The sequence below is a fragment of the Erpetoichthys calabaricus genome, chromosome 6 (genome assembly GCF_900747795.2).
Source record: "Erpetoichthys calabaricus chromosome 6, fErpCal1.3, whole genome shotgun sequence".
NCBI lineage: Eukaryota > Metazoa > Chordata > Cladistia > Polypteriformes > Polypteridae > Erpetoichthys > Erpetoichthys calabaricus.
In genome coordinates, this window is record NC_041399.2 from 58,136,580 (window position 1) to 58,159,981 (window position 23,402).

The 23,402-nt window shown below is 38.3% G+C and overlaps 1 protein-coding gene across 1 annotated transcript in view; it reads right to left on the minus strand.

Annotated features, from left to right (window-relative positions):
* trpa1b (transient receptor potential cation channel, subfamily A, member 1b) overlaps positions 1 to 15,837 on the minus strand; it is a 98,236-nt gene extending 82,399 nt beyond the window's left edge. The window contains exons 1-2 of the mRNA XM_051929348.1: positions 15,720 to 15,837; positions 9,453 to 9,615 (exon numbers count right to left, since the gene is read on the minus strand). Coding sequence (XP_051785308.1) covers positions 9,453 to 9,615; positions 15,720 to 15,806 — 250 coding nt within the window. The 5' untranslated portion in view covers positions 15,807 to 15,837. The remainder of the gene's footprint in view (positions 1 to 9,452; positions 9,616 to 15,719) is intronic.
* Positions 15,838 to 23,402: the final 7,565 nt, after the last annotated feature.

Sequence of the window (23,402 nt, forward strand, 5' to 3'; positions counted from 1 at the left end):
TGCATATATAAAACGTTTTCACCTTATGATGCAAACAATGTTGAACTTTTTCATGTTAGTAGATACAAAAGTCATATATACAGTAATATTAAAATATTTCATCAACATTACATATAACATTTTCTTTAATTAAACATCATCCTTCTGACTACCCACATTCTAAGCTGCTTATTTTTTTAAAGTCAAGCCAAAATTTCTTGTGGGTGTGAATCAGCAATGAATCCTGGATTGTATAGCAATACCCCAGCCAACACAGGGCACAAGGCAGGAAACAAACCCCGGGCAGGGCGCCAGACCACCGCAGATTCTATGATTTATTTCCAAAAAAATTCATAATCCACTAATATTCTGCAGGGGCTGGAGATGGATCTCCAAAGATGCCAAAGTTGGCATATTCATTTAAAAAGGTTACCAATTTACAGTAATCTATCAACGTAATCTACATGTCTTTGGGATGTGGGAGGTATGCTGGAGTACCAAAGAAAAGGTTTAAATGATATTATTTTGATTTGAAGTGATTTTAAAAAGTATTACAAAAGTACATATTTACATTTATAACATGAATGAATATTCTACAAATTCATTCTCTCTGTTTGTTGCTCAGTTATCCTGCATCCTTTAAATTTCTATTCATGCATTTTTAAATAGTCTATTGGAAATAAAATATTTGTAGACTAACTGAGAAGATGTGGGGTGAGTCGTCTCCACGAAAATACATTGTTATCATATTGTTTTCATCTTAAGAAGCAACAGCGGAAAATCAATGGTTTGGAAAACTGACAGACTGAAACAGTTATATATTGCAGAGATTCTTTAGGAGCAAGGGCCTTGATGCATTCATGTGTACATTCCTCAAGATTTGCTTGGATATGACATTAACATTCTTCCAAAAAAGGAACATTCTTCCTTTAAAAGAATTAAAAGGTAGCCACAAAATAATAAGATTAGGTATGTAGCAATTTCCATTCCACCTATATTCCTAACCTGCTAATCCAGTGAAGAGTCATGAGGAAGCTGGAGGCTATCTCCACAAGCATAAGATGGAGAGCAGGAACGAACCCTGGACAGGCACCAGTCCCTCTCCGAGTGAACACACACACACACACACACATACGGGACTATATAACAAAACCAGTTCCCCTAACCTGCATGTATTTGGATGGTGGGAAAGCAGACATGAGGAGAACATGCAAGCTCCACAAAGGGAGAACAAAGAACTTGAACCACAATCTCCTTGTTGCAAGGCAACAGCATTGGTACTGCCTAATTGAAGACAATATATTCATGAATAGAGAAACCTCTTGATCACCTTTGAAGAGTTACAGTATCTCTAAAAGGTTATGTTATGCCATCCCAGACTGACTTCAGTATATAGATCACCTTACTATAATCTTCAGGGAATTGACCTCATTTCATTAATCCAGGTAATTCGTCATAAGTGTCAATTTTCTGTTTGGAGGTTTAACCATTTAATTCTTATTTTAAACCATTTGTCTATTTAACTGATAATTTTATTTAATTTAAATCTTAAACTGCATTTATCTTGAAAGTTAAAATGTTGTAGCACTGTATGTAACCGTATCAATCCAGTTATTTCTGCCATGCAGGTAAACTTGCATTTTCAATCGTTAATGAAAATAGAAGTATATGACTTTCAGTTCACTATTCCATTTGATATCATATATTTCATAGTTATTAATAATTATAGTTATTAATAATTATAATTGCTTAACTATTTTTAGTAATGTTATAGAGTGCCGCAATTTCTCAGAAAAATAACATTAAGTAAAATAAGCATTAAGTATTAAATATTGCCAGTGGTATGATTCATTGGTTAATTTAGTTTTTTTTTCCTTCTTTATAAATTACTTTTCATTCTGGCTGTTAATTTGTTGTCTCTTTTTCTTCCGGCTGTTCTGCTCTAGGGGCACAGCTACATCTTTTACTTACTGTCATTCTAAAGTAGTAAAATAATCTTTAACCAGTATGTTTTCCCGTTTTTTAACTTTCAGTTATATATAATGGATGTCAAAAGTCTGCAATATCTTGTGAAATTTTAGCTTTTTCTGAATTCTGAAATAATAACAAATGATCTTGGATTTTTTTCACCTTCTTTATAATTACATAACCATCAGTTTTTAAGTAAAAAATAAATGGATCATTTGTAAGATAGTAAAAATAAAATTCTTTTAAGTGTGAAGCCTGTTAACTAATACTTTATAGACGCAACTTTTGATTTGATAATAGCAGTACATGTTTTTGGATGGATGTTTGTCATCTTAGCTGAATTTTGCAAGCCTTTCCACTAGCCATTGCAGAACAGTCCCAACTCAGTCAAACTGGGCAAGGTCTCCTGTGAGTTGCCCTCTTTAAGTGAGTTCCCAGATCCATCCATCCATCCATTTTCCAACCCGCTGTATCCTAACTACAGGGTCACAGGGGTCTGCTGGAGCCAATTCCCAGATCATCCATGTAAATAAAATTAAACACCCACTTGTCTTTTGAATTTGTCAACTTTGTGTGATGTTATTAATCTATCTTACGCACTAAGGACCTCATTTCAGCCCTTAGATGTTATCTTGTTTGTTGGCCATGAAAAAATGGATGAATCAGTTTTCACAAAATTTGGTATGTAGGTTGCCATTGATCCAATTCAAAATATAGGCTTTAAAAGTTTTTCAGAATTTTCACTGGTTGTAATTAGGGAATCCGTTCCAAGACGGGTTTATCAATTCCTGTTAATTCGGGAATCCCACATTTCATTCCTGGGAATCCCGGGTGCCCGGGGATGACACAGTGCACGGGCATCTCACATGTGAACGGTTTTAGAATGACAGACACTTATTTTTAATAAAACTACTGCAATATGTTGACACAAATAAAAGACTAAACTTATCTACAAGCAGTTCTTGCTGTCATATAAGTACATGTATCTAGTTAGTTGCAGTAATAAGAGCGTAGAAGGCACAACGTGTCCAGCATACGGTCGTCCAGGTGAGAGCGCACCTTCATGCAGAGTACGCCAGCCACTGAGAAAGAACACCCTGTCTCCACTGAAGTAGGCGGCACAGTCATCAGATACTAACACACTTGTTCTGAACAACACCCACGCTTGCCGTTGCTCTGAAACACCGCCATTTCAACTTTTACTGATGCATCCAGTTTCTTGTCATCATTCTGTGATGGCAAGTTTCTTGGCACAGATAATGCGAATGCAACAGACTGACGCATTGCAATTTCAAGTTGCTGCTCAAAGCTGTTGTCTGATGAAGTGCAAGCTGCAGCAATGGCGCCACCTTAATTATTTTCAACTATAACTCTGTTATTTCTTGATCGATTTTTACACTTTTACACACTATATATGCAAGCTTGGCTGTTCCCGTTTTCCCAGGAATTACAGCAGTTTCATTCCTGGGAATGCGGGAATGAAAAATGTCTGGGAATCCAGGAACCCAGGAATGGATTCCCTAGTTGTAATTGAGTTGTAATGGGGTCAACCCAAAAACTACACATTAATCTAAACTGTCTGAGTTGATCTTAATGAAATTTAGCATGTACTGTATAATAAAATTGACTCAATTTAAAATCTAGGGCTTGTGATGGAACTGGGGTACCTGTGAGCCCCAAACACGAAAACACAATCACAGTCCTGGTTCAAATAGACAATAATTTATTACAAATACCTTCAAAAGTAACAATCACAAGTTATCTCTCCACAATTCTCTTCTCTCTTCACTGCACCACCGTCCTCCAGTCAAATGTTGCCTTTCTTACTCCCAGCTGCAACTTGCCTGGACAAGGAAGTGTGGTCCCTTTTATTGAAGGCCCAGGAGTACTTCTGATGCCAGGGCTACTGTCTGTTGGAAGTACTTTCAGGTCACACGGAAGTCCAATATAGCAAGGAGCACATCTCCCTGCAGTGCCCTCTTGTGGCACCCAGGGTGAGGTTGTTGTCCTGACAACATTCTGCCAGGAGTCTGACCTCCTCCCTGTAGGCCATCTCATTGTCTTCACAGATCAGACTTTTTACAGTAGTATCGTCAGCAAACTTGAGGATGGTGTTAGAGCTGTACTTAGCTATGCAGTCATGGGTGTAGAGAGAGTAAAGCAGGGGGGGCTCAGCATGGTGCCCTGCGGGGTGCAAGTGTTGATGATGATGATGGAGGAGGTTTTTCCACCAATACGCACTTGCTGAAGTCTGCTGGTGAGGAAGTCCAGTACTCAGTTGCACAGTGAAGAGCTAAGCCCCAGATCCAGGAGTTTAGCGATGAGCTGGGATGGGATGATGGTGTTAAATGCCACAAACATCAGCCTGGCATAACAGTTCTTGTTCTCCAGATGAGTCAGGGTGGTGTGAAGTGTTATGGAGATGGCATTCTCAGTGGACCTATTGCAACGATAGGCAAACTAGAGGGGGTCCAGACTGTCAGAGATGATGTCCTTGATGTGTTCTAGCACCAGCTTCTCAAAGCACTTCATGGCTATGGGAGTAAGTGCTACTGGGCAGTAATCATTAGGGCAGTCTACTTTATTTTTCTTTGGGACAGGGATGACGGCTGTGTGCTTGAAGCAGGTGGGGACAGATGAAATTCTCAGAGATGTGTTGAAAATATCCGTAAAGACAGCAGCTATCTGGTTTTTAATGTTTTTAAAACATGACCTGAGACTCCGGTGCTTTGTGGATGCCGAGTTGGGAAAAAGTCTTCCTCACGTCATCCTCGGAGACCCTCAGGCTGGAGTCTTGCAGCGCTGTGGGGGGTCGTACAGGCCTGTCCCTGTTAGCGAGCTCGAAGCGAGCAAAAAACGCTTTCATCTTGTCAGGGAGTGAAGCGGCAGTAGCTGTGGCCGCGTGTGTCCTGGGTTTGTAGTCCGTGATCAGCTGAATACCCTGCCACATCCGACGAGCATCTGCTATGCTGTTAAACTGAGAGTCCAGTTTGTGGGTGTACTGGCGCTTTGCGTATTTAATGGCTTTTCCGTGATCATTCCTGCTCTTTTTGTATGCCTGTGTATCTCCAGACTGAAACGCACTGCTGCGCTCATGGATCCGCCAGTGTACTTCAGCACACATCCAAGGCTTCTAGTTGGGAAATATGCGTAGCCTACAGACTTTGTGGGCACGCAGTCATCCACACATTTCCCAATGAAGCCGGTGACAGCTGTGGCATAGTCATCCAGATTCTCAGAGGACTCTTTGAAAACATCCCAATCCACAGATTCAAAGCAGTCCCTAAATTTCTCCTCCGCTTCCAGGGTCCAATAGTACACCTCTCGCAAGACCGGCTCTGCGCGCTTCAACTGCTGCTTGTAAACCGGGAGGAGCAGCAAAGAGCGGTGGTCTGACTGACCAAGGATCGGCTGCAGGAGCGAGCGGTACACGTTTTTTTGTGTTGCAGTGGTCCAGCGTGTTAGCACCCCTGGTGGGACAGGAGACGTGTTGGTAGTATTTGGGGTAAACAGACCTGAAGCTTGCTTTGTTGAAGTCCCTGGCGATGATAACCAGACCTTCGGAGTGTGTGTTTTTACAGTCTGCAATGAGGCCGTACAGTTCCTTAAGTGCGGTGATGGTGTTTGCTTACGGGGGGACGTAAACATCCTCCATGTGTACAGCTTGCGAACTCCCTAGGCAGGTAAAGGGGCCAGCACTTGATGAGCAGGCACTTCAGGTACGGCGAACAGCTTTGTGAAATGACGTCCACATCCGTACACCACGCATTGTTAATGAGGAAGCATACCCCGCCACCTCTCTTTTTCCCGGAGGAAACCGACTGATCAGCGCGGAGGATAGAGAAGCCATCTGGCTGGACAGCCAAATCTGGCCATGTTTCCGTGAGGCAGAAAACACAACAGTCACGTAGATCTCACTGGAAACGAAGTCTACCACAGAGATCGTCTAGATTGTTGTCCAGAGACTGGGCATTGGCCAGGAAAATGCTAGGCACTGGAAGTCGCAGTCCTCGGCATTTCGTCCTCGCTTAGATCCCGGCACACCGGCCACGTTTTCTCCTCCGCTTCCTCTGGGTGTGGTCGGGTGGGTCGTGTCCGCCACCTTGGTCTCGAGTTATTGTGGCGAGCAGCCCCTGGTCGATAACTTCAAAAGTAACGACTTGTGCCGTTGTTTGTTTCTCTGATGTTTACCAATGTTGTACTTGTACTTAATAAAACAGCAAACAGGCAGTACAAACAGCGACAATAACAGAAATACAGACACAAAAATGAAGAGTCTACGAGGAACAGCAGGCAACACCTCACCTTTCTCTGGCACCATGATCATTCTAATCTATTCTGTATTCTCACAAGAGCTACAAAATATTTCATGTACCCATTTCAGTTTGCATACAGAGCCAAACGGTCTGTGGATCATGCAGTGAATTTGGGTCTGAGCTTTATTTATTAACACCTTGATAAGCCAGGGACACATGTGAGGATCTTGTTTGTTGACTTTAGCACTGCTTTCCATACAATCATCCCAGAGCTCCTATATAAGAAACTCACCCAGTTCACCCTGCACAGTTCAATCTACCACTGGATCACAGACATTAATACAGACAGGAAACATTTGGGCACACACATATCTGACCCATTAACCCTTAGTACTGGTACACCACAGGGATGTGTCCTTTCCCCACTACTCTTCTCACTTTCTACAAATGACTGTACCTCTGGCAATTCGTCTGTCAATTTCAAAAAACAATGAGTCCATATAGGCTACAGACAAGGGGAGGAACGTCTGACATTGTGGTGCAGCCATAATAATGTGGTCCTTAACACTGAAAAAAACTCAGGAGATGATCATAGATTTCAGGAAACCATCACCTGCTCACCTATCACTTGCTATAAATGGCTCAACCGTGGGGTGACAAAATCATCTAAGTTTCTGGACAATGTGCTGTCACAAAACCTTAAGTGGGACAATAATATCACATGCATTATTAAGAAAACCCATCAGAGAAGGTTCTTTTTGTGTCAGCTGAGGACATTCAATCTCCCTCAAGCAATATTGGTCCAATTCTACACAGCCATCATCAAGTCTATTCTGACCTCATCTATAACTGTCTGGTTTGGTGCTGCCTCCGTTTAGGCTACGGCCAATCTGCAGTGCATCATAAGAGCTTGTGAAACGATCATAAGCCGTAACGTAGCCCACATTCAAGTCTTATATGAGCCCAGGGTAAGGAAGCAGGCCGCAAAGATCACTGCTGATCCAACTCACCCAGGGCATCACCTGTTCCAAAGACTTCCCTCCAGCAAATGTCTTTGTACAGTGAAAACTAAAACAATACATCACCTAAAGAGTTTTATCCACATGCAGTTATTTTGACTAATCAGGTCTGAGCTTCTACTTAGTATCTATGTATACCTGCACACTAGACTGTCTGGACATTTTAATCCTACTATCTCTTTGTTTTTTTACTGCCCTTGTATGCTGCATCATATTTTATCATTTTATATTTTATCTTGTTATATTTATTTTATATGTATTCTGTGTTGTCCTTGTATGTTACACCAATAATAATAATAATAATAATTCCATCAAGGCAAATTCCTAAGACACATTACTATACCTGGTCAATAAAGTGAATTCTGATTCTGATTCTGATAGTAGAACTGCTCTACAATTCTCCACTCCCTTTCCAGTTATGTTCAAAAGTTGGGAACATTTATATGAAAATAGTTTATATCTCTGGATGGAGTTAGTACCTCAAAATTGGTATAGAGTATCACTGTTTTGAGAAATTAGAAAACACCTCTCTCTACCCCCTGTGTTCATACTGCAAGTCCTTAGCTCTTGTTGCACACAAGTAAACCTGTGTTTCAAACTGTAAACATCAGACTGGCCCCAGAATATCGTTACTATTAAAAAGAAACCAACCTGACAGATGAACCAAATCTGACAATGCCCTCAACGTATTTTACTGCTGTGTTGATACTAAAACTCAGAGATAAAAATGTAGAAAAGTAGATAACAGAAAATAAGAGCAAATGATATGATAGATCTCAATGAGAAAGAATTTATAAAATTGACTAAAATAATGAATTTGACCACAGGATTTCACCTTAATTAGGGTAAAGAGAAAATAGTGAGAGAAGATACCTTGAATTTTGTCTTCAATTCAAAAAACCAAGACTGTTTCACTGCGATCTCCAGACATTCACTAGAGTATTTTCCTGCATTGGCTTGCTTAACGGTTTTTGCAGTGAAAATGCATGTGTTTAAGACGTTGTAAGCAAAAGATTGAATATTTGACATATGGATTGGTGAGATTTTTTTCTTGGTCATTTAGACATTGTGTGCTGTTTGTTTAGCTTTTGTTCCTATTGAAGTTTGCTGTGTTGGCAACCTTTGTTATCTTCATTTCTCCAAAAAATTATGAGATGGCAAACAATGTGGGGTAAGTAATAAATAAAAAAAAAAAAATTTAGCATTATCATATTTGGGTAGAGTATTCCTTTAACTTCAGTTATGATTAATTACATGTTTTTTGCTTGCCTCACGACGTATGTAGGCTACGAACACATTTAACAGCGTTTCACTAATTCCCAAATGGTGAGAAGCCACAGAATAGGAAGCATCTTTTATCATTTCAATCCCAATTTGTTATGAGAGCCTAGTTTTGGTCAAGAAGAAGATAAGCAGTTTAGGATTAATCTTTATGGATAGCAGTGATTAGTCTTTAAGGACTAATTGTCTCCCAGATTCAAAATTTAAAAGAAAGACAGAAACAACTTTATCCATAGAGCAATGAAAGCGAAGAATTTTATGGAACTGAAAAAGCAAAATATAAATATTTCTTTGAACACTAAACAGACGGTAAATTTATTAAGGACTGGATTTTAAGATTATGTTATTCATGTCATCCATTTTTAGGTGTAGTATTTCATTTTTTTAATTCAAGTTTTAGGCACTAGTTAATTGATTGGCTGAGTGTCCAAATGTGTGCTCGTTATGCTGTTTATTGTTTTTGTTTGAAAAAGAACAAATTTCCACTACTGTAAAGTAAAGGCAATTTACAAATAAGACAATACTGGTCATGTTCACCAGTTTAATAACAATTATTTGCATTTATATAGCGCTTTTCTCATTACTCAAAGCGCTTAGCAATTGCAGGTTAAGGGCCTTGCTCAAGGGCCCAACAGAGCAGAGTCCCTTTTGGCATTTACAAGATTCAAACCTGCAACCTTCTGATTGCCAGTGCAGATCCCTAGCCTCAGAGCCACCACTCTGCTTCAAAAGGCTTTGGGATAAAAATACATTTGTTCACTCTTATCAAATATTTATTAATAAAAACACACAGAGGTGTAAATAATAATAATAAAAACATAAAAGGTGTAATTTCACCCTACTTTCTCCTGTATCAATCCAGTTTTCATGAAGGGTGTGCAAAGTGTAAATAGTTTTATTCTTCACAATAGCATCTTTAATAAAAGTATGAAGTAAAAGTCTGATTTACCTGCAAGGCCTGTTACATTTACAATCAGGTGAATCATTTGTATTTGACCATTTGAAGCGGCATAGTGAATAGGTCTTGAACTGGTGGCATCCACGCTGCTGAGGCAGGAGGGGTCTCTGCGAATCAGGTTTTGCAGGCTGGATGCATCTCCACTCAGTATTATCTACATTGACAGAGAATTTCCACAGTTTAAGGTAAGACAGTATACATTTGTAGAAGCAAACCACAACAAGCTTTGTTCAGGTCATTCTCATGTTTGCTTACTTATACTTATCAGTCAGTCAGTCATTTTCCAACCTGCTATATCCTAACACAGGGTCACAGGAGTCTGCTGGAGCCAATCCCAGCCAGCACAGGGTGCAAGGCAGGAACAAATCCCCAGGCAGGGCGCCAGCCCACCACAGGGCACACACCAAGCACACACTAGGAACAACTTAGGATCGCCAATGCACCTAACCTGCATGTCTTTGGACTGTGGGAGGAAACCCACACAGACACAGGGAGAACATGCAAACTCCACGCAGGGAGGACCCAGGAAGCAAACCCAGGTCTCCCTACTGCGAGGCAGCAGCGCTACCACTGCGCCACCATGCCGCCCATCACTTACACTTATTTCATGCCAAAATAAAAACCCATTCATCTTTGCTATAACATGTCCATTCACTTTTTATACTCACTTTTTTTTGTTCAGGATGATGCGCCCGTATAAAGCAAGTAGTAAACTAAATGTTCTTTTGCAGCAAAATATTGCTGTTATTTATGGTTTTCATACAAGACTTAGGTAAATTATAGCTTGTAATTAATATAGTGTACATAAGTTAATTAAACCAAAAATAACAATAAATGCAATGTATTTAAATATGCAGTGATAAGTTTTAAAGTAATAAAACACAGACGTTAAAATTAAAAAATGTTGGCATCTATTGATAATATCAAAGCACTTTCCCTCAGCTGGTGGATTCAGCCCAAAATTTGAAGTATGCATTTATTATTATCCAACTGAGTCTCTGTATTTTATTGAAAGGCAAATCCACTAAACAATGACTTACTTTTTTTAAATATTGTACTCTATAAATGTGTATTTTGCTTGTTTCAACCCATTGAGTATAGTTTTAGCCATGTATACAGTACCAGGTTTATATTTTGTGCCCAGGAAGTCTACTGCCTTACAAAGTCATTAATATGCCTAATTTTCTAACTTTTATGGTTTCCTCTTTTTTTTGAAAGTGTAATATATTAGTAAAGTGCAAAATTTGTATTCCTAACTAGGACTTCCTTTAAAAAATGTGGTTTTAAACGTACTATATGTACTATGACAGATTAAAATGCAAGTTATATTTTACAGAAGGCATTATTGTTAATGTGTACAGTAACTCCATTTTTTAATATATAGAATGAAACTAGCATACTTTTAGGAAAATATTATTTAGTACTCTCAATTATTAAAAATGAGTTTAGTGAATCTTTTCTGAAGAGATCAAACAATACCAACTATAATCTGGCTTAGTGTTAATAGTAATCATATTATTTTCAAAGACATTACTTTCATGGAGTACCGATCTCAGTCTTATCACATGTACACAATGATAGAGAAGCAAAGATGATTTATGATATTTATTCAGACTGGATTTTCACAAACCACTATATTAGAAAATGGATTACTGTAGGTTCAAAGTGTGCCAGGCTTAATTTAGAAAAATGCAGTGAAAAGCAGCTGTTACAATAGCTTTTTATCTTTTTTCATCTGAACACAATACATAATCATTTAAATATTTTCAAATAGATCAACATTTAAAACTAATTCAGTGATCATGTTTGCATCTTGAACAAAATCTTTAATATACCATCTCATTTTTATTATATTAGCATGTAGCTACTTTTAAATTTAATACAGACATGTCTTGAGTGGTTCATGTTTGGAGTATGGATTCAATAAAGAATTGGGTCAATGGCCATCATACCACCACCAATGGTAGAAATGTGCATTCCCAAATAAGGGAGTCAAATTCTACCTAAACATAACGTGTAAATGAAATAATATCCTAAAATTGTGTCCTGACAAACTGTCTGTATGTTTGCTGAACACTTCATGAGGTCCACCTGCCCATACAAAAACATTAACTACTTAGTGTCATATCAGACATTTACAGAATGGAAGCACAATAACAAATGGGCAAACGTCAGCTAACAGACACACCTAAGGAGATTATGGGCACATAAAGAAGAATGTAGCAATGAATGCACTGGTAATTGTAACTTGTTATAAATAGAGTATGGTGGGTAGTAAGCCAGTTGTGTTCCATCTGAAATGGTCTAAAATCACAAACATTGAATACAGGAGGATACAAAAAAATTGTATTTGTGTGTGTGTACAAATGCACTATATGCATATTTATATATATAATAATAATAATAAATTTTATTTATATTGCACTTTATATTTTAGCATATACTGTATAAATAGTGTGTGTGTGTGTGCTTGTATACATTTCCACTGATTACAACTTGTTTATGTGGGGTCTTGCCATGTTCAAGATGGCATAGGATGGAGACAGTGATATACAAGGTCCTGACAATATATACATGGCAACGGAATTATGGCATACATGTCAATAGAATTTCCCATCCATGTGCACTGCCAAGGGATGAGGTTTAGAAGATCTGATAATTTTGGGCACAAGGAAGCATTAGAAGTGGCCTGATAAAGATCTAATCCCGAAACTGTTAATTTCAGGACTACTCTGGCAGTGATACAATGAAAGTGTTTAAAGCCACCTCCTTGCTGTTGAGCAGGTTAGCCTGTTGTTGGGAGAACATGTTTGGTCAAGAGCTCAAACTGCTGGAGAAAGAGAGGCTAGGGGTTATGAAGAGAGAAGTGTGAAAGGTGAGAAAGAAATGGTGCGGGGTTCTAAAGTGAAAAGTGGACAAGCCATTCAATTTTCTAGACAGCAGATTAACATATTTTAGAAGGCAAAGAGAGGCATCAGCGATTAATGGGGTGCTTTGTTATCCTTTGTGTTTAAGCCTTCCTTACGTCTTTATTTTACAGTAAAGTTTGCCGTTCAGTACTACTTTGGTGTCCTTGAGATTGGACACCAAAGGGACATCCTATCTTTCATTATATATATTTATATACACTAATCAGGCACAACATTAAAAGCACCTGCCTAATATTGTGTAGGTCTCCCTCGTGCCAAGTCAACACCTTCAGTTCTTTGTCATGCTCCTCAAAACATTCCTGGACAATTTTTGCATTGTGGCAGGATATATCAGAGAATAACATCTCCATGAAGGAGTGTACGTGGTCTGCAACAATCTTTAAGTAGATGCTATATGTTAAGTAACATCCACATTGAAGGCTGGTACTGAAGATTTCCCAGAGAACATTGCCAGAGCATCATACTACCTCCACTGGATTGTATTCTTTCCATAGTGTATCCTATTGCCACCTCTTCCCAGGATAAATGACACACATTCACCCAACCATCCACATGATCTAAAAAAAATGTGACTCATCACACCTGGCCACTTTCTTCCATTGCATCATAGTCCATCTGCTCACTTGCCCATAGTAGGTGCTTTTGGTGGTGGGTAAAGTTCGATATGAGCACTCTGACTGATCTACAGCTACACAGTCCCATACACTGAAAGCTGCAATGTATTGTGTGTCCTAAAACCTTTCTCTCACGGCCAGTAATACATTTTTAAGCAACTTTTGCTACAGCAACTATTCTGTGGGATTCGACCAGACGGGCTAGCCTTTGCTCCGCACAGACATTAATGAGCCTTAAGCTACTGTGACCCTATCACCGGTTTACCAGTTGTCCTTCCTTGGACCACTTTTGGTAACTACTAAAAACTGCATTCCAGGAACACCCCACAAGACCTGTTTGGAAATGCTCTTATCTAGTCATCTAGCTATCACAATGTTGCTTTCAACACATCACCTTCAAGAACAGACCGTTCACTTGCTGCCTAATATATCCAAGCCTTTGATAGGTGCAATTGTAACAAGATAATCAATGTTATTCACTTCACTTGTCAGTAGTTTTAATGTTGCGGCAGATTGGTGTACAGGTCTTTTTTATTATATTTCATTCATAGATCTTCATTACCTGAAATTTGGATTAGATAAATGAATCGATGTATGTATATATATTGTGAGAAACCAGCTCAGCCACAGACAGACAGACACCGAATGTCTCGATTATACACACGCTTTATTTCAGCACAACAACACAGTGCACAATTAACCACAAAAATGCTCTCAGTCCATTTTCTTTCTCTCTCTCTCTCTCTTTTCCTTTCTCCGGCCACCTCCTCTTCCTCCTAAGTCAGGCTCAGGCTCCTGTCTTCTCCTTCCCGACTCTTGCCCTGAGTGGAGGGTGGTGGCCTCCTTTATACAGCACCCAGAAGTGCTCCAGGCAGCACTTCTGGGCGTGGCGGAAGTGCTGCATGCCGATTCAGCTCCTCTTCTGACAGCACTTCCTGTTGTGGCGGAAGTGCTGTCAACCAACATTTTGGAGCTGTCCAGGTGCCCCCTTGTGGTGGCCACGTCCTCCCACAGGGTTGAGCATCCCGGCTCCGTGACCCCCATGCAACCCAGGAAGGCTGCCCTTCCATGTATCGGGGAAAATATTGCCCCTCTCCTGGTCCTTCCTGCCTCCCGGCGTCCTGGTGGGGCAATGTCCCCGGACATCTGTCACAATATATATATATATATATATATATATATATATATATATACAGTGATCCCTCGCTATATCACGCTTCGCCTTTCGCGGCTTCACTCTATCGCGGATTTTATATGTAAGCATATTTAAATATATATCGCGGATTTTTTGCTGGTTCGCGGATTTCTGAGGACAATGGGTCTTTTAATTTCTGGTACATACTTCCTCAGTTGGTTTGCCCAGATGATTTCATACAAGGGACACTATTGGCAGATGGCTGAGAAGCTACCCAACTTACTTTTCTCTGTGTCTCTTGAGCTGACTTTCTCTGATCCTGACGTAGGGGGTGTGAGCAGGGGGGCTGTTCGCACACCTAGACGATACAGACGCTTGTCTAAAAATGCTGAAAGATTATCTTCACGTTGCTACCTTCTGTGTGCAGCTGCTTAGTGAAGCGACATGCTGCACGGTGCTTCACATACTTAAAAGCTCAAAGGGCACGTATTGATTTTTCACTCTTTGTTTTTCTCTGTCTCGCTCTCTCTCTCTCTCTCTCCCTGCTCCTGACGGAGGGGGTGTGAGCTGCCGCCTTCAACAGCTTTGTGCCGCGGTGCTTCGCATACTTAAGCCAAACAGCCCTATTGATTTGTTTGCTTTGCTCTCTGTTTCTGACAGCCTGTGCTCCTGACACGCACTCCTTTGAAGAGGAAGATATGTCTGCATTCTTTTAATTGTGAGACAGAACTGTCATCTCTGTCTTGTCATGGAGCACAGTTTAAACTTTTGAAAAAGAGACAAATGTTTGTTTGCAGTGTTTGAATAACGTTCCTGTCTCTCTACAACCTCCTGTGTTTCTGCGCAAATCTGTGACCCAAGCATGACAATATAAAAATAACCATATAAACATATGGTTTCTACTTCGCGGATTTTCTTATTTCGCGGGTGGCTCTGGAACGCAACCCCCGCGATGGAGGAGGGATTACTGTATATATATATAGTCACAAACGTGCGCTTGGGAGTCAACCAAAGGGACCAGGAAACAACAATTCCACCCCAGGCCAGGGGGTGGTGGGGTGCACTGAACCTCTCTCTTTTCTCTCCAAAGACCAAACACGAGAAATCCTTCCTGTCCCGGCCCCGAGAACGTCACTTCCTGTTCCGGCCCTGAGGACGTCACTTCCTGTGATCCAACTATAAAAACCCCTCATCCTCCATTCTTAAACAGTTCTGTTTTGGACTCTAACCAGTACACATTGTACTTTACTTTAAAGCCTTTTGCAGCTAGGGAAACTATACAGGTGGCTGCCCCAAACCGTCATTGTGTGTCCAGCTGTTTCTTTCACAATATATATATATACAGTGTATATATATATATATATATATATATATATATATATATATATATATATAATGCAATGGGTCAGAATTTCTACCAAAGACTATAAGAATATGTTTTTTATATAATAAATGTTTAATCCAAACTATACCAGCGAAATGGTTATTACAAATTGCAGATAGCATATTGCACTTACAATATTCTGATGCCAGAAAGATTTTGCAGATTTTAAGCCATGAAAACTATTACTTTTCATACCTTAAATATATCTGGTGTAATTTGAGTAGAGTCATCTTCATTAATGACACATTCATAGGAATTCTGCATTTCCTTTTCGCAAGGCATTTGGGTTTTTCTCAGCTTTTTGCTGCTGAAAAAATCTGTGAAAAGGGAGAAGTAAATATTTATTATACTTACAATGAGTGAAATGTACAGAATCTAGACAAAGAATGACAATGAAACACGCTAAGTATGTTATTGCCTCTCTAAGGAAAGTCAAGATTTACACAATATTATATTGTATTCAGGATGGATGTTGAACACAACTTAGCATTGGAAAAACCCTTGATTGACAGCGTGAGGCTGAAATCTCTTTATTCAGCAACATGATTTTCTTGTTTCTATCTATTCTCCATGTGTTGCTAATTTGTGAATGGTCAGTATCATTTCCAAATATATAAAACCCACAAATATAATACATTAACACCTTCTATTATACAAAGCTCATGTGTTTTATGTCAGGATGTAAAACAAGATAGTTTATCTCTACTGTAATGAATTTTCCAATTAGTTTTGGGTTGCCTGGGACACTAGGTACATAGCACAGGCGTTGCACAAGGCAGTGGAAGACCCCAACTCAAAGCACAATAAAAAAGAACAAAACACTGATCAACTGAGAGCTCCTCCACATGCTAATGTAGAAAAGTTGGACTGCTTGGTGCCTGTCTCACTATAACATCAATTGAAAATAACATTAAGAAAACCAAGAAGTCTAAATCTCTAAAAATATAACCATGCTTTAAATACACTAAGAAAACTACACATAGGAGCAGAAAAAGCAAACAACAGCAGGTTGGAGAAAAATTCCACACAGATGCCATCTAGCCTTCTAATGCAGATTTTAAACACTTGCGTTTTCCTACACCTCCTCTTTTAAAGGAAAAGAATTCCAACTGCAGTGTCACATACCACAACATGTATGGCACACATTTATTAACTGTTCAGCCAGCTTTGAACTTGAGTATAGAAGACAGTTCTAAAAAAAGCACATATACTCCAACTATGAACTAATTACCCTAGCTCAGGATGATGAAGTTAACATAAGGCTGGCCATAGGACACATTCAAGTTTTGTTTCATATACTGTAAATGTAAAATATAGCCAGTGTCAGATTAAACACACCTTACAGCTATTCTATGGTTGGGTAATACATTCAAAGGAAAGTATCAGTGGTGAATAAACAAAAATTGAGAACATTTAATATGTCTTGGGTCTGAGTTCCATAGCCAAGTTGCAATTGCCAGTATCACCAGAAGGAAAAGTTTACAACAAATATTGCCTGCATAGTGGTGTGATTCAACAAATCTAAGAAAATGACAAGTAAAATCCTGCTAGGATTTTGCAAAAGACACGTAAGAAAATATAAAACTGTGACAAAAACATTTTGCAATGTAATAGGCAAGAATTTAACTAATCTAGATAACAAAAACACTGTATATAGAGTGGGTAGTGATGATATCTTTCAGGATCTAGTGTTTTCTGTTTAATACTTGGTTGTCTGTGTGGTGTTTGCACATTCACATTGTATGCGCATCAATTTTCCTTCCGAGTACTCTGGGTTTTACCCACATTACCATAGACAGGCTTCTTAAGTTTAATGACAATTCAAAACTGGCCCCTGCGTGAGTGTGTTTGAGGGGGCCCTGTGAAGGACTGGGACATTGTCATGGGGTGTTTCCTGCCTTGCTGGCAGTGCTGCCTGGACAGTCTCCAGTTCTCTGTGACTAAATTAGGAATGGCTCATATCTGATATACAGTGGTGTGAAAAACTATTTGCCCCCTTCCTGATTTCTTATTCTTTTGCATGTTTGTCACACAAAATGTTTCTGATCATCAAACACATTTAACCATTAGTCAAATATAACACAAGTAAACACAAAATGCAGTTTTTAAATGATGGTGTTTATTATTTAGGGAGAAAAAAAATCCAAACCTACATGGCCCTGTGTGAAAAAGTAATTGCCCCCTTGTTAAAAAATAACCTAACTGTGGTGTATCACACCTGAGTTCAATTTCCGTAGCCACCCCCAGGCCTGATTACTGCCACACCTGTTTCAATCAAGAAATCACTTAAATAGGAGCTGCCTGACACAGAGAAGTAGACCAAAAGCACCTCAAAAGCTAGACATCATGCCAAGATCCAAAGAAATTCAGGAACAAATGAGAACAGAAGTAATTGAGATCTATCAGTCTGGTAAAGGTTATAAAGCCATTTCTAAAGCTTTGGGACTCCAGCGAACCACAGTGAGAGCCATTATCCACAAATGGCAAAAACATGGAACAGTGGTGAACCTTCCCAGGAGTGGCCGGCCGACCAAAATTACCCCAAGAGCGCAGAGACAACTCATCCGAGAGGTCACAAAAGACCCCAGGACAACGTCTAAAGAACTGCAGGCCTCACTTGCCTCAATTAAGGTCAGTGTTCACGACTCCACCATAAGAAAGAGACTGGGCAAAAACGGCCTGCATGGCAGATTTCCAAGACGCAAACCACTGTTAAGTAAAAAGAACATTAGGGCTCGTCTCAATTTTGCTAAGAAACATCTCAATGATTGCCAAGACTTTTGGGAAAATACCTTGTGGACTGATGAGTCAACAGTTGAACTTTTTGGAAGGCAAATGTCCCGTTACATCTGGCGTAAAAGGAACACAGCATTTCAGAAAAAGATCATCATACCAACAGTAAAATATGGTGGTGGTAGTGTGATGGTCTGGGGTTGTTTTGCTGCTTCAGGACCTGGAAGGCTTGCTGTGATAGATGGAACCATGAATTCTACTGTCTACCAAAAAATCCTGAAGGAGAATGTCCGGCCATCTGTTCGTCAACTCAAGCTGAAGCGATCTTGGGTGCTGCAACAGGACAATGACCCAAAACACACCAGCAAATCCACCTCTGAATGGCTGAAGAAAAACAAAATGAAGACTTTGGAGTGGCCTAGTCAAAGTCCTGACCTGAATCCAATTGAGATGCTATGGCATGACCTTAAAAAGGCGGTTCATGCTAGAAAACCCTCAAATAAAGATGAATTACAACAATTTTGCAAAGATGAGTGGGCCAAAATTCCTCCAGAGCGCTGTAACAGACTCATTGCAAGTTATCGCAAACGCTTGATTGCAGTTATTGCTGCTAAGGGTGGCCCAACCAGTTATTAGGTTCAGGGGGCAATTACTTTTTCACACAGGGCCATGTAGGTTTGGATTTTTTTTTCTCCCTAAATAATAAAAACCACCATTTACAAACTGCATTTTGTGTTTACTTGTGTTATATTTGACTAATGGTTAAATGTGTTTGATGATCAGAAACATTTTGTGTGACAAACATGCAAAAGAATAAGAAATCAGGAAGGGGGCAAATAGTTTTTCACACCACTGTACACCTAACATAATGCGTCTTTCTGTTAGTGCCATCCCTTCACTAAAGTATGATAATTATGTCTTCAGGTTCTGGGGTTATTTTTATAAGGAGGACCAGAGATATTTAACAGAAAAGAGGGAAAATGCAGTGTTATATTCAACAATTGCTGTAAATTTTAGTACATTTCACTTACCTTTGAAAATAATACTTTGTTTTTTTGTACATCTTGGCATTCTTTTTTGGTTCATTTTCTTTGCATGGACCACCATTTTGTGTTTTAATATGACTTCTGCCATCTGCATATTATCTAATTTAAAGTTGGCAGAGGGCTGTTTCAATTGCCTATGTGTTGGACTGAAGACATAAACTTTTTTCCACAAGTATCTTTTGCATTAGACGTTGATAAAAGGCTGTTATACCAGGAGCTAAGTAACTCTTGTCCTGCAAATTTTGGATAAGATTTTGTGGTTTTGGTGATCAGTTTTTCAAGTCCTTTTGACTCCTGGTATATTGCTATTTTTGTCTCTTCATTTGAATGAGTTTTCATTTAACTGTCTTTTACAGTTTGCAGTTTTATCTGCTCCAAACCATAATAATATCAATGTCATTTATTATACAGCCTAGATAAAAATTTTCAGAAAAATTATCTTGAGGTTCCCAGTTTGGTTGTAACACTTAGTATCAGTGAAAAATATTGCAACTGTCCATTTATGATACCTATTTAATCTGAAGAAGCTTGGAAAAAACAAAATGTTTATCTCAGAGTTACTATGAATAACTATACAGTATATCACATTCCTGTACCCAGAAGGAGTAAGGAACCAAGGCTTGCCCTCTACTTTCTACCCACTTCTTTTTTCCGGTTAGGACCATTATAAACTATTTTACTACTTCGATAATTTGATTATTAGAACATTAAAACAGTTGTATAACAGCAGGCCATTCATCGGAACAAGCTCATCTATTATATTCACATACAGTTGATTGTCCAAAATAACATCAAGTTGAGATGTGAATGTTCTAGTCCTATTCTCCACCACATTACTTGGTAATTAATTTCATGTGCTTATGTTTTATTACATGAAGAACAACTTTCTAATATTTCTGAAAAATCTGCCCTTAATAAATTTTCAACCATGTCTCCATGTTCTTGATGCAGAATTCATTTCAAAGTATCAGCTGGGATCCACTGTACTGATTCCCTTAATAACTTTAATGATTGTGTCACCTCTTGATCTTTATTTGCTTAAACTGAAAAGATTCAACTCCTGTTCTCCTAACTCATATCTCTTAGTCTATGAATCTTCCTAGTCCTTCTCCTCTGAACTTTCTCTAGTGCTGCAATGTTTTGTTTTTTTTTTGTAATATGGAGACTAAAATTATACACAGTATTCCAGGTGAGGTCTCACTGGTATGTCATATAGGTTGTGCATAACCTTCCTTGATTTGTACTCCAGAGATCGTGCTGTATAAAGTATTATACTATTAGCCTTAATGATCACTTCTGTGCACTGGATGTAGATAATGATGAATCCACTAAAGCTTCTAGATCCTCCTCATAAGGTATATTTTGAAGTTCCAGGCCTCCCATTGTGTATTCTAATCTAACATTTCTACTTCCTACGTGTAATCTCTACATTTACTTACATTAAATGTAATTGGGTACAAATCTGCCCAAGTCTGAATGCTGCCCAAGCACCTTGTAACAATTAGCTGAACTATCTACTCTTCCACCTAGTTTGCTATCATCTGCAAACTAAACAAGCTTATTAATTATTTTCTATATTATAGTCTAGATCGTTTATATACTTTATATTAAAAGAAGCTGCACCCCAGCACTAATCCCCTCATCATAACCCTTTACTTCCCATGTTTGAGAAAATTTTGTACTCGCCTACATACAGCACCCTGAATTCCCACTTCTTTTAGATTGATTATTAACCTTTTATGTAGTACCTTACCAAAAACTTTATATAAATTAAGATTAATAGCATAATCTCATTTCTTATTGTATGCTTTTGTTGGTTCTTAATACAATTCCAGCATATTAGTGAAACATTTCTAATCCCATGTTGATTTTTTGCTAATACTCCTGTTCTCAGTACGTGCCGACATACTGTAGGTACACAACACCAGTATCAGATTAAGGGCAGCTGATGCTCTGGAAACAGCCCAACAATGGGGCCACCTTGGCACTTTCATTGCTGGACTGAGAAGGTATTAACACTCAATAAACCCTGAAGGTAAAATAAGAGATTAAAAATTCAGTTTTCTTCCATGCCATTCCTAAACTAAATCCCACAACCATATTTAATATATTTTTTAATGAGTTTTTATATTTAACTATAAATAGCAGTAAATAATGTAAGAAACCCTCCTGAAGATTATAAAGCAAAATAAGAGCTGATGTTGTCTCTATTGAAATTATATGATCTAGTGAGCATACTCTTCAATTTTGAAAATCGTCTTTTGACATACATAGATGTTGGTAAACAAGAATTTAAAAAAAGAAAGACATTCTGATATAGAAATATCATTAGTATAAAACAAAACATCTTTTATTGCATTGTTTTCTAATATTGAAGATATATAGTATTTCAACCAATGTGGATCAAAAGATGCAAGTTAATGCTTATGATTTCCTACATATAACTTTATCTAGATTTTATTTATACTTTAAAAAAAATCAGGAGTGATCTCCCCTATAATTTTTCGTATACCCAGATATGGAGGAGTAAACCGCAAGACAATGATTATATTTTTATATTATGTACATTAAAGAACCATCAACAACAAATCAAATTAATAATATATTGTACAATTATTATAAAAGTAAAGTCGAATAAATTGGACTCTGCAGCTGCATGAATAAAAGGTAAAGTACCACTTCTGATTAATGGAAATAGCCCAAAAGTTGATAGAAATCATACTTGTATACAAAATTTGGTTGACCTAAGTGAAAACGTACTCAAGTTATCATGTTTACATACATACATAAACACAGACATAATTCCAAAACTGTTTTTTGGACTCAGGGAGGTCTAAAACATAGACATTCATCTAAATCTCGAAATTAAATTTTTGGAGGATTCCAATACTTTCCCTATACTTCATATACGAGAAAGTCAGGGCTTTCTAAAATGCCAAGATTCATCAAAATCTCAACATTGAATCTTTGGACAATTACAATACTTTCCCTATACTTCGTATACAAGAAAGTAAAAAGGTTTAAACCTTTTGGTAGCAAAGCAGATTGAAGCCAAATGTAGAAGTGAAAGAATTAAGGGCATTGTAGCCAGGGGATAAATCACTGTGGTGTCTCTGTACCCTTGGCACCCTAAATATGTGCCTATTTCATTAAAGATTAATGTATGCCTATCAAAACATAAATTTAGGTTAATGCAAAAAACAAAAACTCACGAAATACATATAAATTCAAAATTTCAAATACATTTATTAAGCACAAATTAAAAACAACCAATAGCTGACCAAAGTGCTGTATAAAATAATAAATGTGAAAAATAATATAAACAATAAACCAGAATAAAAACATCACATAAACAGTAGACTAGATAGATAGATAGATAGATAGATACTTTATTAATCCCCAAGGGGAAATTCAATTCTCCAAAATCCAAACCAAAGACATTCTCATCCCTACAACAAACTTCACAAGCATATACATTATACTACAGCTCCAAAAACCAGAGTAAAAAGATGGAACTTTAGGTGGGTGCCTGTTAATAACCTACCTGACAAAAACCAGGAGAAAAAAATCTTATAAGGCAGTATATTTAAGACACTGGATTTCAAACCACAAGGTTGTCAGTTTGGTTTCTGTGTTTGCCTCATTGTGTAAACATAAGCAAGTCATGTTGCCCACCTGTGTTCCAACTGTAAAAAAGTATCTGTAACAATTGTAATGTGTCCTGATTTTGCATGTCACCTGAGACAATGAGGTTATTTAATATCATAACTTTATGACAGTAGAATGTGGTGCCTGAACATTGTAGGTCCATTTATTTTAAATTGTAAATATTACCAAAATTACAGTAGAAGGATAGTTATCATTGCTGCCTCACAGCTCCGGGACATAATGTCTGAATCTCTTCTTTAGGCTTGTGCTGCATTCTTCCATTACTCAACTTTTCCTCACAAGTTTCAAAGAATCAGATGTAAAATTATTTGACAATTCCGCAGTGGTCCAATTTGAATGAGCGTACCATAGGATAGACTAATGCCCCATTTGGCGGTTGGTTCCTATCCTGATTCGTAGCTTTAACTCCAAGACAAGAATAAGCTGTTTT